We start from the raw sequence: 16,238 nt of genomic DNA on the forward strand, positions 1-16,238 counted from the left end.
TTGTAAGACTGGACACTTCAACGGAATAAAAGTTTTAATTTTTAATTTGCGTTTTCCTTTTATGTCTGCTTTCTTGTAAGTTTGCTGTATGCTAAGACACTTAGCTTTTCACAATCTCGCTTTTCAGAAGACAGATGTTAATAATTCCAGCTATTGCGTAGGATTATTGGCCTTTTTACTCATCACATGAGTCCTTATGGATTGTGACATTCCTATATGAATAAGCAAGAAGTAGATGTACAGCAAAAGAGATGCTGCTTGGTGATAAGCCTGGGCTGCCTTATGGATTTCACCATCACTTTAAAAAATGGCTGATGCCGTTGTTGTTGCCAAATATAACACTGTTGGAATATCGTCTGCATAGTCCAATAGAAGCTCAGTTGGGTTTTCAAAATGCAAGTTGTTCTCTCCCTCCCCAGGGAAGAGACGGGGACCGAAGTCAATGGAGGAAACTGCCTGTTGCTATAGAAATCGTGTCTTCAGCCAGCTAGTGGTACCAACAGGCTGCAGTGTGTTTCCTAGCTGTCTGCCCACCCCACGCTCCGCTTTTTCAAGTGAAAATGTTGGCAGGTTGTGTCTTTCCTAAGCCAGCATGTTCACGATGTGTTACGGAGAATCCGCCTGTAACTTTCAAAGGCAGTTTGAGTTCCTGCACAGCTCATTTATTGCACAAAAAGGTTTTTCTCTTCTGTTTTGCCTTCCCTTGCTTCCCTTTTCCCAGACTACTTGACCACAGTGACATCAGTCCCACTTCAGTGACAGAAAGTGTGAACAGATGGTCAAAGAGGTGAAAGGTCTGTGGTGCTGCTTATTGGCACTGATGAGTTTTAATTAAATTATTAGCAGGACTGAACCAAGACAGGAGAGGGCAAAACACCCTGTGTCATCTCAGGCTCGCTTGGACTGCAGCTCCTTCTGGTGAGGATTTACCAGCTCTTTGCACAGCTGAGCAAAAGGAGCAGACGAAAGGTACAATCAAAGAAAACTGGTGCTTCCTGGACTCCTGCAGGACTTTAATACAGCGATGGGGAAAGAGCCCAACTGTAAAGAACTTACCGTCGTTGGAAAAAGATTTTTAATCCTGATAATTCCAAGTGTTCCGTGTAGCTCACTGAAAAGCATAGGGTGAAGATGCAGTAGAGGCAGCTGGAACTATTAAATTGGTTTCATTCCAGTAAATCCTCTAGCCCGGCTGTGCCATAAGCTTTTTGGCTTGCTGATTTTTGAAGAAAATGACAATCTTAGTTCTACCTGTTGATGAGAATGAGAATTCTCTTGATGGAAAACTACAGCATTTCTGAGGCTTCTGGTAACTTGAAAGAAGGGACTGCTGATACAGGGGGGAAAAAAGTATTCAAGTATCTATACCATTTTAAATACTAATATACTATTTAATACAGTTTAAATGCTCATTATGGCTATTATTGTTCCTGTGCTCCTTGTTTCTCACTAAATAATCTGTCACTCATTGCCAATCATCTCAAAGACTTCAGGAGAGGCAGTGAGAGATGGGGGTGAAATTTTTGCTTACGTGCCAACAGCAGCAGTTTTGGCGAGAGTGCCGAGCTGCTTAAACTGGCTCTGGAGATCTGGCAAGCTGGCTTGGCTCCCGATGCTTTCAACGGGAGCTTTTATTGAGGAGGAAATTAGGATAGTAGTGCCAGTCAAAAAGGTATTTGAAACTCTTGTGCTTTGCCTGCTGCAGGTTTGTTCATGTTCCAGGTGCCCCTCACTCCTGCATCTTGCACACAGACCCAGGATGGGCTTTCGCAGCCTCCGATGGAGTTGGCTGCAAGTGCAGTTTTCTTGCGGAGCTGGCAGGAGAAAATGTTGTTATTAATCTGCAAAACAGCTCTTGGAGGGGGAGGAAGGGAAGGAAAAGGGGCCATTTCCCAGTTTTGTCCGTGTACTTTCTGCCTTCCTTATTTAAACTTACTGGAAGAGAAGGTGTTTACAAAGGTGACATCCTTCTCTTTGCATTTTTGGGGGCATTATGTGGTGGGGTGGTTTTCTTCTTGCTGGAAAGGTCTTTCTGAGCCTCAAAATAGGGGCACGTCTGGAGTGGCAAAGAGCCGAGATGGGCCGTCTCTCCTGGTTTATGCAGTCACTTATTCTCTGCTGCTCGCTGTGTTGTGTGCTGCAATCTGCTGGTTATATTGCTTAAAAAAATCCATAGAACAGGAAAGCTGTGGTTTGCTGTCGTGCGTGTGAGCTAAACCAGCTTCTGAAGTCGTCATGTGTGCGTAAGGTGGGGACTGGAGAAGATGACGTGTGAAATTGCTCGAAAAAAACGACTGAGAATAAGAAATACGCGACACGACGAGTGACAGCGGTAACACAGTGACGTGGGGTGTTTCTCTGGGGTTGCTGCCTCCCGGTGAGGGGTGAGGTGGCTCCTCACCAGATCCACTCACGGCCAATAGCTACAGCAGGGATTTTCTCCCCTGGTTACTCATCTTCCTTAAAAACACATCAGCTCCATCGGTTGGTGAGAGTTTGTTGACAGGAAGAAGGAACTACTTGATTATTTTTTTTTTACTTTTGCAGTGTTGGAGGCTGATTGTTTCCCCTCCACATTTACAGCCAGGTGATTAAATCCTCTTGCAAATTTTAGCTTTTTAAACTACCAGATTCATATCCTCTTGGGTGCAGGGAAAAGCTTGAAAACAAGTTGGAAATGCTCAAAAATGTTTTCCAGTGAAAGCACTGAATTCCCTTTCTATTAAAAAAAAAAAAAGGGAAAAAGGTGAACAAGATGGGGACGAATTTTTGTCTGGAGTTGATTCCCTTACCCAATGGAGGACTTTATTTTTTCAAACAACAAATTGTTAAGATGGATATTCAGTTGCTAACAAACATACTTGGAAGTGAACACCTTCCCATGAGCCTTTTGAACCCTTTCCTTGGTTTTCTTTGGGTTTGTTCTGCTGTTTTTTGGCTGGGTGATCTATAAGCCTGCCCCATGATGTTGTTTCTTTGTGGAGTGCTGCTGAAAGGATGTTTTCAGTGTTTTCCGCAAGAGCCGAACACTTTTTTTTCCCTCTGGAGAGAAAAGTCCTGGGCAGCGTTCGCAGTGCGATGGGCCGGGTGTGTTGGCGGGGAGCGCCACCGCCGGGTGCCAGCTATTTTTTGCTCTCTTCTGCCTTTTAGACCCACTTTCTGCTTTTTTTTTTCCTCTCTGGTTTGAACTGTGGCTTTGGCTTCAGCTCTTCATGTGCACATACTGAGCCGCAGGAGAGTGAACTGCGCAAGTGAAGGTGTAAATCACCAAAGAGCAGCCGTGAATAAAAACACAAATCTGTTCGCTATGATTTTACCAAACCCTTCGTGAAAGCTCTTCAGCGTTAACACCCTTAGTGTGACATTTGCTATCTTTGTCACTGGGGTCCCTTTCAGGTGCTGCAGCAAAAAAAGGCTGACTGAGCAAAAAGGGCTCTGTGGGAGTTCTGAAACTAATTTAAAGTGGTGATTCAAACTTTTAGGTCTTTTAATCCCGCTTGAATCTTATTTTACCTCCCTTATTTTACCACTGTGTTTACAACCTTAATTGCTGAGCTTTTTTAATCTGGGTTATTAATTAAAACAGTGATTCCTCCTTGGAGCTAAGCGAAGCAACTTTGTGATCGCACTGGAGTGGAATATTTTTTTGTGCTTTAAGCAGCACCGAGAGCCAAAGCAAAAACTCCGTGTCCCCGCATGTCCCTGCCAGGGACAAACGGCCCGAGACGGGGACAGAACTCCGCGAGGCAGCTGCGCTGGCTGTGCAACCGTCCGGCCGCCCAGCGCTCGCTTTTATCGCAGGCTGGGAGACGGATCACGTGGAGAGGAGGAATCGGCCCCGCAGAGCCCGGGCGCGTCGGGGTGTCACTGGTGGCACCTGGGAGCCTCTGCCTCCGATGGCGTCTGTGACCCAGCAGCAGATCCAAAAGGTGAGGACGTGCCCCCCCGGGGAAGGAGCGTGTCCGGCGTGCAGGTGGGTGACGCCGCTTGTAAGACACAGTCACTACTAGTTAACCCGTGATCAGGTCTAGGAGATCAGATCTCCTTTACAACACTTTGTATTCTTCTCAGCTGCTTGTATTGCCTTAATTTTGGCTGCGTGAGGACCCTGTCGTGGCTACAAACCCTTCAACTTATTCTGCAGAGCTCTGGAAGGAATTTCTCTCGTGCCCTTTCTGTCTCTGCTGCTCAGCTCTCATCCCCGAAGCCGAAATCTGTCTGTGAAAGGATAATCTCCAGGGTATTCTATATAAAGAAACAGCAATGTCAGCAGAGTTCACTTCATTTTGGAAGGGATTGTGTAGTCAACTGTGAGAAATCACCCAGGGATTTTTCCCTTAGAGGAAACAATGCTTTGCAGCTTGTAAAGGAATCTCATTCTTATTTGGAGCCCAGGTGTGCCCGTTCTGATCGAGTTAGCAGGCTTTGTAGTTTAATAGTTGCTGGTCACGCATCTTAGATAAGATAACCTTAAACCACAAAGGCTCTAGCGATGATATCTTCTCTGCTTTGTGGACAGAGGGGCTGAGATATGTTGTCCTGAACTGTATGGGACCTGAGCCTGTTAACAAACTATTTTTTTTTACAATAGAAATCCCTCCTGAAATTAAAAATTAAGAGCACGTTGTCCAGCTGCAGAGCTGAAGTTGGGATGTTTTTCACACTGCTCTGAGGCACAGCGAAGGGCCAGGACTGTTTTCTTTTGCTTCGTGCTGCTTCCCCCGAGGACTCTGGAGAAGAGCAGCCACCACCCTGTCTCTTCCAGTTCCACGAGGACGGCTTCCTTGTCCTAGAGAACTTTTTCACCGCAGAGGAGTGTGACAGCATGAGGAACCAGATTGGGAGGATCGTAGCGGAGATGGAAGTGCCACCGCACTGCCGCACCGAGTTCTCCACCAAGGAAGAGGAGCAGCTCCAGGCACAGGTACCCAGAAGAGCGGGATGTCCCCATCAGAGCACTGGATGGGGAAAGGGAAAAATAGCTGCTCAGGCTTCACTCCGGGGGAATATGACTCTTTCTTCTAACTGAACATAACACTCCGAGGCATTTGCTCTCCAGGTTTCTGCAAAAGTGTGGTGGTGGCCTTAGCAGAGGCTGAAGGAGGGGCTGCGTGTGGCTCTGCTGTGCTGTCAGCCCCCCCAGCTCTTGTCCCTGGTAGCCACAAGCAGCCTTCACAGATCACTTTGTATTTGTTCTGCAGACAGAAAATAGGTTATTTTCCAGGCAGCCAGCAAAAGAAAAGCAAGAGTAGGCTTTATGCAAGAGGTTCTTGTAAAGTCCTAATCAATGTCATGACATTTAGCCTTGTGAAAAGCCTTTTTACGAGTAACTTCTCTTGCCCGTGTTTTGTTTATGCTGCGGCTTGATGTGAAAAAGATGCAGGTGAGTGTTAACGCTTTGATCAAAGGTTCATTTGTGTTTTTACAAGGATACTATCTTTACCGGGCTCTTATCCCTGGCAGGGTAGCTCGGATTATTTCCTAACCAGTGGAGACAAGATTAGATTCTTCTTTGAGAAAGGCGTTTTGGATGAGAGAGGTAAGTCCTGGCCTGAGTTTGCCACGGGGAGGGGACGGGGGAGGCTGAGTGAGGGGTCAGGGGCCAGTTCCCAGCTTTAGGGATGATTTCTGCTTTGCAAACAACATTAAATTCTGGGTTTGTTTCATAGGTAACTTTCTAATTCCAAAGGAGAAATCCATCAGCAAGATTGGCCACGGTATGTTTAGAGGATGGGGTTTTGAGAGGGATGGAAAAAAGGGATGTGGTTTTCAGATGTGGGGACTTCTCCAGATCTACTCACTATAAATAACCTTGGCCAGCTGAGTTGAAACCTTTCTAAGCAGAGAAACCACTTCTTCCCTCATCTATTGCTTCTCTAGGGACTACAAACATCTCAAACTTCACCCCCTCTTGCCATTGTGGCCACACATCTCCTGTCTTTGCAAGCCCCGGCTGTTTTACTCTGAGTTTCCACACTGAATTCTTCAACTCGATTTCCCCACGTCGCTCTGTCACTGTCTCTGCAATTTTCTCTGCACTGCCCCTCACTCTCTGCTGTCAAAGGACTTAAAAAAATCTTCATTACAATCCTTTTCAAAAAACCTTTCTAGGACGTTTTTCAGTGATGCATAGCTCAGAGTCACTGACATGTGAGAGTCTGGACTTCAGCCCTTGTCTCTTTTATGTAAGAGATTGCTCCAGTGAATTTACCACCTAAGACTGGTCACATTCAGTACAGATCAAACTGTGTCTTCTGTGTCCTGTGCAGCGGTGGGTCGCCCATGCCGAAGCTGTCCCCCCTCCTTTGGTGTCACCAGCACCTTTTCTTTACTCTGACTGATTTCAGTTTGACCTATTTCCTCTCTCCAAGCTGCCAAACTTGCATTTTGATCCCTTTTGTTTTCAAACAGTAAATGGAAAACGAGAGCAGGTTTCACAGCATCTCCAAACATATGAACTTTGTTCAGAATAAACTTCACTAAACTTGGAAACTGAGAGTACTTGGTTTTTCGGTTTTCTCAGAAAAACACACTCTTCCCCCCTTGCCCCCCTGCCATTCTGTTGTACTTCAGCTTTTCCCCAGGGGAAGTGAAAACAACTGCAGATGCCTGCTGACTCTGCAACTTAACAAGACTTATTTTTTATAATTACTCCTTTTAGTTGAGTCTTGCCTTACCCCTTGCTTGGGAGCAGCCCCTGCTGAACTCGGTTGTGTGTCCTCTTGGCAAGTTTTCTCACGGTAGAGATAGAGGCACAAATCCGAGTCTTTGCTCTACGGTTTTGTCAGAGCGGCGCTGCCGCGAGTGTCTGTGCACAAACAGCTCTGACCTGCGGGCTCTTGGTCTCTGCGAAAGGCACCAAAACCAAGCCCTAGATGATTTTTGCAGCAGTTACTTTTTTTTTTTTTTTTTTTTTTTTTTTTGGTAGGTCTTAAGAGCTGTGTTTTAAAGGGTGAATTCACCTGTCTGCCTCAGGGTCATGTATAGTGGTTGTTACATTAGCATTTGCATAATATAGTACTTAATCACACAACAATTCTTTTTCACTCTGTTATGCATTGTTTTTTACATAGCTGTCATTTGTGGCCACTGATTATATTTTTGGTCTCTAAAGATTATTGTACAAATCTACAAGTTGTATCACCTTAGCTGTGATAAGCTGCACGTACCCAGTCTTGGGAGGGATGAAAGTTTCTGGCTGCAATTTGTCTTGCTTGGCTGTCGTCTCTGCAGCTCGTCACTGAGAGCTGCCGAGTTCCCTTCTGTTAATGAAATCTTCAGACTGAGTCTTTTCTTTCCCCTTAGCGTTACATGCTTATGATCCCATCTTCAAGCAAATCACCCACTCCACCAAGGTGCAGGTGAGCTGTGACTGTTTCCTAGAATGGTCTGGGGAAAAAATATGTTATGGGGTAGTTAATCTTAATTTTTTAGAATCGCAAGTCTAGTCATTTTGTCTGTAAAATGAAATTTAAATATCTTGAAAGAATAATGCTTTATGGGACGCAGAAAACAGCAAACATAAATCTTGGAACGTTTCTTGCAGGAATTGGGAAGAAAACTGGGCCTTGAGAGACCAGTAGTTGTGCAAAGCATGTATATCTTCAAGGTACAGTAATTTAAGCCATCTTTTCACTCAAGAAATAAGACCCTGTTGGGTGGGAAGCTGTGAAACTCTTCACACATCACCTTTCTTTCTTTGCAGCAACCTGGCATTGGCGGTGAAGGTGAGATTTATATTCTCTCTGTATCATACTGCAGAAAATATTCTTTCAGGAAAGGAATATTACCATGAAAAAGGCTCAGAATCAGACTTAAGCTTGTGAGTTTTGTGTTTCGAACCTTCTTAAAATTATTTAAAAGCATCCACGTTTTCCAGAAAAGTTTCTACGTTATTTGCAACTTGAAAAAAGAGCTACTTTTACATTTGCAACAAGTGGAAACCTGGCCTTTTCACGTAAGATGCAACGTGTATGACAGATGGGTGGGAAGGGTAGGTCAGGGCAAGAAATCGGGGAGAACAAGCCTGTCGTCCTTCCAGCAGGACCAAATTCCTCAGGCATTAAAAGCCCCCAACGACCGTGTCTCGTTGCAGTGACCCCGCACCAAGACGCCACCTTCCTGCACACGGAGCCTCTGGGCAGGATCCTGGGGTTCTGGATCGCCCTGGAAGACGCCACGCGGGAGAACGGCTGCTTGTGGTTCATCCCCGGCTCCCACACCGGTACGAGTCGCGGTCGCCCGCTGCGTGCCGCGCAACGCGCTCCCTCGTCTTGCTTAAGGGTGGAGGTAACACGGACCGCGTCGCGCTCCCTGCGTCGCGCGGTGCCCGCAGAAACACGCTACGGTTCTCCTATGTTGAAAGGATGATTCGTTCCCCACAAAGTCCTCCCTCTGTGCCGTTGTCAAATCTACAACCAAATTTTCCAGCAGGTCATTAACTGCTTCGCTTTGCTCTTGACCACCAGCCCATCACATGAGGCTAATAGAACAATATTTTTAAATAAAAATAGGTACTGTACATGACTGACACTATTTAGTTTTAAGTTGATATCTAGCCTAGAAACAAAGAATCAGGGCACCAGGGAAAGGAAGGACAGCCAGCCTGAATTTTATTTACTCCAGAACCTGCTAAGGGGAGGCCCATTAAAACTGCTCCTGAATCTTTTCTTTTAACTTTGGTATTATTTCAGGATCTTCCCCTGCAAGATTCAGATTCTGCCTTGCCAGGCTGCTGAGATTAAAGACTTTAAAGCAAAGAAGGTCTTAAACCACTGGATCCTTTCTTCTTGCAGTGAAACAGGCCATTGCTGTATGTCGGTGCTCCTTCCAGAGTTTTGACTGTAGCCTTGAAAATATTCAACAAGTCTGATCTGGATTGCAAAGAGTCATAATCCCCCTCCCAGAGTAGGAATACACTAAGAAATAACTTTTTTGTTTGTTTTCCTTTTAATTTTTTCCCCCATCCACTCACAAAACTGTTTCTTTTCCAGGTTGCATCCCCTTCACAAAGATCCCCTTTTTTTCCCCTGGCTGACAAAATTTTTAGTCCTGACCGCCCTATGCAATGAGAATAAAAATCCTCTTCCACACGCATGCAACTATCAGAAATTGGTCTGAATTTCAGTGAAAAAGGAAAGGCTCCAAGTCCATGCAAGGATCACTTGGACACCATCCAAACCTTCCTATGGGGACACACAGACAAACCCAGATCAGCGCAGACTCACGTAACGGCTGTTGTGACCGATGGTAGTTGCTGTGCGTGTGTAACCGCTATTGGATTACCAGCATGATTTTCTATTTTTCACTCCCTCCAGGGCACACAATTCAGCTTTTTTAAGCTGCTGCTCAGCTAAGCATTCACTCAGTGCAATCACAGTGCTCTTAAGATTTTTAAGGCACTCAGCCCTCAAATTCTGGAGTCAGCTGCACTCTGATTGCACTTTTGTTCTTATAGAAAGGAGATATGGGCCAAAGGTTGGCTTTGCCAAGTGTACGACTGTGTTCCTAAGGGGCTATGTTGCAACGCACAGAATGAGCCAGAAAAGCAAAAATAAGACAGTTGTGTGCTGGTTCGACTGAAAGTGAGGTTAAACCTCCACAAGTTTTTATTAGTTTCTGCTACAGCTGGAAAATCCCAAGTCTTTGCTTAATTAAAAAACCCATCTAAATTATTAAGGAAAAAAAGTGAATATACCATAATAATAAAGTTCTTATAATTTCCAAGAGAAATCACAGATATTGTTCCTTTGTTGTGTAAAACATAGCTAGCTGTTCAATTTTTGTGTGTTTGCTGCTTATGTGGATTTGCAGGTGGCATTTCCCGGAGAATGGTCCGTGCAGCGTCAGGTTCCTCAACGTGTGTCGAGTTTGTAGGGTCGGAGCCGGCCTACGACGACAGCCAGTTCATACCTCTGCCTATAAATAAAGGTAAAACAGCCCCCAAACGAATGTGTCTACAGATAAGAGCAACAAGAGAGCTAAAATTGCATTTTAACACTTTCATCTTCCCTTGCGTTTTAATGCTGGCACTGACAATTTGAAAAGAAAGCAGCATGGATGTTTCTTTCAAACAGGTGGACTCATCCTCATCCACGGTGAGGTCGTCCATAAGAGTGAACTGAACAGCTCGGAGTCTTCTCGCCACGCGTTCACCTTCCATGTGATGGAAGCCAAAGACACCAGCTGGAGCAAAGAGAACTGGTAAGGTCACCGTCCCGACAAGCAGCTGGGGAAACCGGAGCCTATTCCTTGCAACAGCCAGGATAAACTTTTATTGGTGGTCTCGCATGTCACACGTTTTCTCTTGGTACTACCTCGGTGCTGATTTCATACCTGTAGAGCTGAACAGCCTCTGAAGTTTTGTTTTTATTTCTTCCTTAGGCTCCAGCCCACTCCTGAGCTGCCTTTTCCGTCGCTCTACGCTTGAAGGTAGTGATCGGCTTCTGGAGTCGATAGCTGATCAACATTTCTTTCTGACCATTTGTCCATGTTCCCTTTAAATATAACTTTCACTAGATCAGCTCTCGAGATGAGCTTTATCGTCTTTTCAGAACGAGGACCCTTGACACAGCTGAATACACCTGCACTTACACAGGGGCTTCTGCTACAGCACAAGCCCTACTAGTGGGAAAATAGTCACCCAGTCCTTTCAGCGCAGAAACTTCCTCAGTTTTGAGAACAGACCACTAAGGGCCATTGCACCTTGACTGGGACCACTTAAGAAACGTTTCTTCTTGCAGATACTTAGTGTTTTCTTCTTTTTTAAGTCAAGAGCTTCTCTAGTGCATTTTATGGTTCTGTCAATCCCAGCAATGCAGGTGAGCGTGTCATGTGAAGGTGGCCGACTTCTACCTTTTGGTCTCTGTCCTATTGTTAGAATTATTTTAAATCACTGTTATTCAATTGTGGGCAAAATGAAGCAGGAAGTGTACTTTTATAATCAGTCTTCTAAGTATTTCTAGCAAACTGTAGCTGTGCATTTGATCTCTGAGTGTGTTGATTTAAAATATTAAAGATTCATGTTGAAATTACGAAAATGAAAAACCCCAAACTTCTAACATTTAAATAAAAAAACCTGAAATTCTCCTTTTCATCTCCCTCATCTTTTCTTTGAGGAAGACACAATGTGACCTTCTTCCAACAGATGGGGCCAGCGCTAAGTTGTCTGATGACCTGTTTGAACCCTCAATGTGCACAAGAACAATAACTGACCCCAAAACTCAAAAAACCCAAACCAACTTACAGCAAGGTGAAAATTAAGGAATGTTAAGAAATGTAAGTTAGATCTGAGGCAAGCTCAGGCTTGTGTCCTAAACTGAAGGTTTTCTTAGTTATTTTTTTTCTTCTCATTGACTTACCTCTTCTTCCTCTACTTCCTTTGCTTCTGGGCACCCAGAAACTTTAAATTTGATTCTTAAACACAAGTGCTTTTTTTAGTCAGTCATATTTGTGTTCCTGTGAGAAAAGAAAGCAACTCATGCTGTTTTAAACAAGGGAAAAAAAAAAGACCAAACCAAAACCTTTATTTTAAATAGGTCTTTTTCATTTCTGTCTTTAACAATTGTATTTGGTGTACCAAAAGCAGTGTTTAGATCACCATTGAGCTCTGATTAGGGTGCATATTCTGTTACCACTTTTCTTTAGAAAGGGAAAATCTCTGTTCCTGGAAGTGCTTCATACCATAAACATTATCTGGAGGTAGAGAGGCAACAGCAGATTATCGATCTGGGTGGTATAAGCTTCCAAAAGAGAAACTAAGCTCACGGACGCCAGAATCCAGACGTAGCTGGAGTTCAGATTCACGCTGCTGTCAAAGATCAGAATAAGAGCCACAGCAATGATCTGAGCAAAAATAGCTGTCATTGTCCCTTCAAAGGTCTTCTTGGTTCCTGGCCACTTGATTTCCCCCATTGTACTGCCGAAAACAGAGGCAATCGAGTCTCCTACCCCCACTGCCAGTACCCCCGAGTAGGGGACCAGAGCTCCTGCCCCAGACAAGGTGCCTTTAGGAGCACAAGATCTGGGGAACAACCATACTGGGAGGGACATGCCAAGGAGGAGATAAATATGAGTCAAGATTAGAGGTCCGCTGTCTCTTTCGTCCAAAAAGAGAGACAGCAAATGCCTAAGGGTTTGGCCAAATGGCTTGATCCTGAAGTACCGAATATACTCTAAGAAGATAAACACTGCCAGACACAGCACTGAAGCAATGTAGAGAAGCTGGCGGTCATAAATTAGTCCAGGAACATAAGTAGCTACAACAATGAAATGGAAATATTTCCTGGTTATAGTCGAGGCCTGGTGTTTTTTAGATTCAGATGATCTCTTAGCGTTCTGGTAGAAAACTACGCCACATGCTGAAGCAGCCAAAAAGGTCCAATATACAAGAAGGTAAATTCTTGTCTGTGTCTGAAAGAGAAACTGGAATAGCCAGAACAAAGGGTTCCTCTGGATCAGGCGGTAGAGCCAGGGCATGATGACCCCTAAGCCCAGCACTGCCGTCATCATGTGGAAAAACAGGGAGGAGATCCACGTACCCGAATCCATGAAAATGAAGAGGACAGTGAAAAAAAGCCCAAGAAGAACAACTCCAACGACTGCTACCAGAAGCAAAAAGTCTATGGGATCACCTCTGCCCTCGATTACATTCAGTGAGCGTTTAATGAGCTGATTGAGGACAAAACTTATACCTCCGAGAACCAGCAATGCTTCTCCAGGAGTAAAACATCGAGGCAACAAATACAGCAAGATCATACTGAGGTAGACAAAAATTAGCAGCACTTCCAGGACCTCTATCACTTCTGAAACAGTCAGAGAATGCTTCATGGTATAGATAATTATACTGCCAGCAACACCGGTCAGGATGCAAGTGTTGGTTGGCACGGGTTTTGTGATGCCAACTGCTATTACAGATAAAAAGAGAGCAACCAGCATGCCCGTGGAAGCCACCACTATGCCGAAACGTTCGAAGTACACGATGCCAGCCGACTTGCACCTCTCCTTCATCGCTATCCCCAGCAAGGGGACGACCACGCTGGCCGGCAGGAGCCCGCTGTTGGCTGCCGCGCGGAACTGGAACACGGCCCCCCCCGCCTGCAGCAAACGGTCCCACTTGAACTGGACGTAAAAAGCCTGGACGGCGAGAGCGACGGCGCACCAGGAATACCGGTCCCACACCACCGCGTGCACAGAGAGAACGATGATGAACACGATCAGGGATTCCACCAGCACCGGCTTGTTTAACATGATTCCAACTCAAAGTGGCTCAGGCTTACAAAAATCTTTCTCAGGAGTCCCGATGTGCTCAATAGCTGTCTGCTAGGAAGAATTCCCTTTCATGCTACTGCAATTCCTGTTAAAAAAGAAAAAAAGGGCAAATAATTAAAATAACTACTAAAAAGCTGAAGGTTTCACATAGCTGTTTTGTTCTTAAGCTCAATTTAAACTGACAGTTATGTGCCAATTGTTAATGTCAACACACAGGCAAATAAAAAAATATAATAAAAAGTGAGGTAATAAATCAGCCAAAACTGTTAACCCCCTCTGAGAATCAGACAAGTCAGCCTGCAGTGGCAGAAATATTGGCACTTTGAGATACAGTTTTAAATATTTCTGCTGCAGTATCTTTGAATTGAAATGTGAAGCAAATGGGCCATAAAGATTCCCAGAAGTTTTCATTGTGGTGTGAATTTGAAATACAGTTAATTTAAAAGTTTAAAGGTAACTTTAGAACCTAATGTTGTATGTGGTTTTCACTGTAATTTTACAGAATGTTCCTACTTTCATTAAATATTTCTCTTCCCACTGCTGTGCAAAACCCCCTACGTACCTCCCTCTCCTTCTGTTACTGGTGTTACGATTGAATAGTTCCACTGCAGCAGATCTTTTATGATGCTACATCATATTTACAATAGAAGTGGGAAAGAAAACATCACAAGCATTAAAAAAAAAAAATATCAGATGGTGTACTTTATCTAATTTTGATCTATTACCAGAACTGTCAGGATAAGCTAAGTTGGAGATCTGAGGACAGAAAAATGGAATGAACAGACCTCAACTTGCCTGTGACCATGAAAGGACATTCATCTCATCATGTCTTAGCATTAAGCAGCTTAATTTTTTTGTTTCTACAATTTTGGGTCATATTTGTTACAAAGAGATCTATTCTAAAATATGTTTCTAGTCCATATTGACATAGTGGTGATATTCTGTTTAACTTTAGGATGTGTTGTGGCTGTATAACTTAACTATTATACAGTTTCACATGCCAGTAAATGAATTTGATTTATTTTTAAAGAAAGGTATTGGCTTAATCCTCTTTACCCCCTGAGACCGTCTCTTCCCGTGTCAGCTACCTTGATTCGTGTTTTCTGAGTGCGAACCTATTTTTCATAGACTGTAGTTCTGTATAAATAAGTGAACTATTTTAATGTTAGTCAGTCATTAAGGACACTAGACAAATATTAGCAAGTCCCATCCCAAAAATGCATAATTATTTTATAAGTGATTTGTTTAACCTCTGGATGCGCTATTTTGCTCACATTTTTCAGGAGTCACTAAATATTTTAAGACATTCTTCATCACGATCTAAAGCTGTCGCCGTGTTCTATATCCCCTTGCTCTCGTCTCACTGATATTGCACTTACCGCACTTCACCTTCTCTGAATCCAGGCTCACACCCCAAGACGGCTGCACTGCAAACTAAACTTGCCTTTAAACTTTTGGACTATATGATAAATAGCTGAGATAATCAGCAATGCACATAATGGCTCTATTAGGTTAAATCGTATCTTTATCTTCTTTGGGGTATTGTGAGCATTCACGACATCGTGCAATTCTCACCAGCATTTATGGCTTCCTGAAAACCTTTGTATCTCCTTATCCACAATCTGATATTGAGTCTAAGCCAACGCCATTATACTGGCAGCTCTTTTGGTTCTTTGAAGCTATCAATTTCTGTATTTCTGTCAGTAATAGAATTGCTGACCCAGCTGCATGTGTCCCTGCTGGATTTGGTATCTCCAGCTGAAGCTTTGGACTGATTCACTCTTTCTGGCCCACCCTTAAGCCAATTAGTAGTGAACTCTCATTAAATTCTGCTCCCCCAGTCTCCTTACTAATATCTACATAAGCTCCCTCATGAAAGGCTGGAAGTTTATTTAAGGTTCCAGTTTGGGTTTTCATTCCGTGTTGAATGGTGTCACCAGGTTATAAAGCTGATAGAGATCTCATTAGTAATAGTACTGGGTAACTGTTAAAGTTTGTGGTGTCAAACTCCCTCACAGGGTAGGTCTGGAGCATTTAGTTATTTATGACTTTGTACTGAAAACTCTTATTAAAAGATTACTTTTTGGCATCCTAAGTACTTGATTTCCATGCAACTTCGTTATGTTTACTGTAACCTTTTTGCCATCACAATTCATTTTTAAACAGACAAATTACTCATGTAGTCAACCAAACAGAATTGGTATGGGCAATAAATATCTACCCACGACCAATAGAGGTTTTGGGGTCCCACTCCTTGGTGTTTCTGAGCACAAGGGAGGAGGAAGCTCAAGGCTTATTTAGGAAGATGCAGGGTGGCCAAAGACTGAAAATTCTGGCAATTTTAAGGTTGCAACCCAGCTCTTGCATCAGTAACGGCCCGCGGCAGCTCCCCCCGCAGGCAGCCGGCCAGCTGGGCCACGAGCGGCTTCGGATCCGCAACGCGACGTGTTTCACCGCGGAATTGTCCCGGTGCCTGCGGCGGCTCGGCGCCCCGCATCCTCCCGCAGGTAACGCGAAGCTCCGCAGCGCTCGGGCACACACCGGACGGGCCCCAGCGCTCCCCTGCCGCCATCCGCATCCCGGGAAACCTCCCCCTGACCTGTTCCAAATCGCCTCCTGCAGCACCCGCCTCGTCCCTCCCTGCCCCGTGTCCTCCCCTCGCCTCGCCCCGTCCCGTCCCGCCGCCGCCGCCGCCGCCCCCCGCAGCCCAACCTTCGCTACCGGGAAGCTGCGGCGGGGCTCGGGCCGCAAGGGGAAGGTCTCGGAGGCTGTTCCCGGGTGAGCCCCGGCTCCCGCCGAGGGGCCGCGGCAGCTCCCGCCCGTGGCCCGGCAGCCGAGCCCGTTACCCGGTACCCGCCCCCCGGGCCGCCGCCATCTTGGCGCTGCCGCTTGTCACATGACCCAGCCCGCCGGGGAGGGGGCGGGGCGGCGGCGCCACCACGTGACGCCGGCGTGGGCAGGAGGGGGCG

The 16,238-nt window shown here is 45.1% G+C and overlaps 2 protein-coding genes across 6 annotated transcripts; one reads left to right on the top strand and one right to left on the bottom strand.

Annotated features, from left to right (window-relative positions):
• The first annotated feature begins 3,813 nt into the window (after positions 1 to 3,813).
• PHYHD1 (phytanoyl-CoA dioxygenase domain containing 1) lies at positions 3,814 to 11,088 on the top strand. 3 transcript variants are annotated; one of them, XM_065648609.1, is made up of 12 exons: positions 3,814 to 3,929; positions 4,766 to 4,924; positions 5,464 to 5,539; positions 5,670 to 5,717; positions 7,306 to 7,361; positions 7,547 to 7,609; positions 7,706 to 7,727; positions 8,096 to 8,224; positions 9,814 to 9,930; positions 10,077 to 10,203; positions 10,384 to 10,431; positions 10,554 to 11,088. In XM_065648609.1, the coding sequence occupies exons 1-11, from the start codon at positions 3,897 to 3,899 to the stop codon at positions 10,427 to 10,429; spliced, it is 876 nt and encodes a 291-aa protein (XP_065504681.1). In that variant the 5' UTR covers positions 3,814 to 3,896; the 3' UTR covers positions 10,430 to 10,431; positions 10,554 to 11,088. The 3 variants fall into 3 exon arrangements, with proteins under 3 accessions (XP_065504681.1, XP_065504679.1, XP_065504682.1); XM_065648607.1 differs by having other exon boundaries at positions 10,384 to 11,088; XM_065648610.1 differs by having other exon boundaries at positions 3,901 to 3,973; positions 4,592 to 4,924; positions 10,384 to 11,088.
• DOLK (dolichol kinase) lies at positions 10,920 to 16,160 on the bottom strand. 3 transcript variants are annotated; one of them, XM_065648605.1, is made up of 3 exons: positions 15,991 to 16,160; positions 13,832 to 13,896; positions 10,920 to 13,354 (listed from the first exon to the last, which is right to left on the bottom strand). In XM_065648605.1, exon 3 carries the CDS (start codon positions 13,246 to 13,248, stop codon positions 11,677 to 11,679), a length of 1,572 nt encoding a protein of 523 aa, XP_065504677.1. In that variant the 5' UTR covers positions 13,249 to 13,354; positions 13,832 to 13,896; positions 15,991 to 16,160; the 3' UTR covers positions 10,920 to 11,676. The 3 variants fall into 3 exon arrangements, with proteins under 3 accessions (XP_065504677.1, XP_065504676.1, XP_065504678.1); XM_065648604.1 differs by having other exon boundaries at positions 15,982 to 16,160; XM_065648606.1 differs by lacking the exon at positions 13,832 to 13,896 and having other exon boundaries at positions 15,982 to 16,160.
• Between the last annotated feature and the right edge of the window lie 78 nt (positions 16,161 to 16,238).

This window comes from Caloenas nicobarica, chromosome 19 (genome assembly GCF_036013445.1).
Source record: "Caloenas nicobarica isolate bCalNic1 chromosome 19, bCalNic1.hap1, whole genome shotgun sequence".
Classification (NCBI taxonomy): Eukaryota; Metazoa; Chordata; class Aves; order Columbiformes; family Columbidae; genus Caloenas; species Caloenas nicobarica.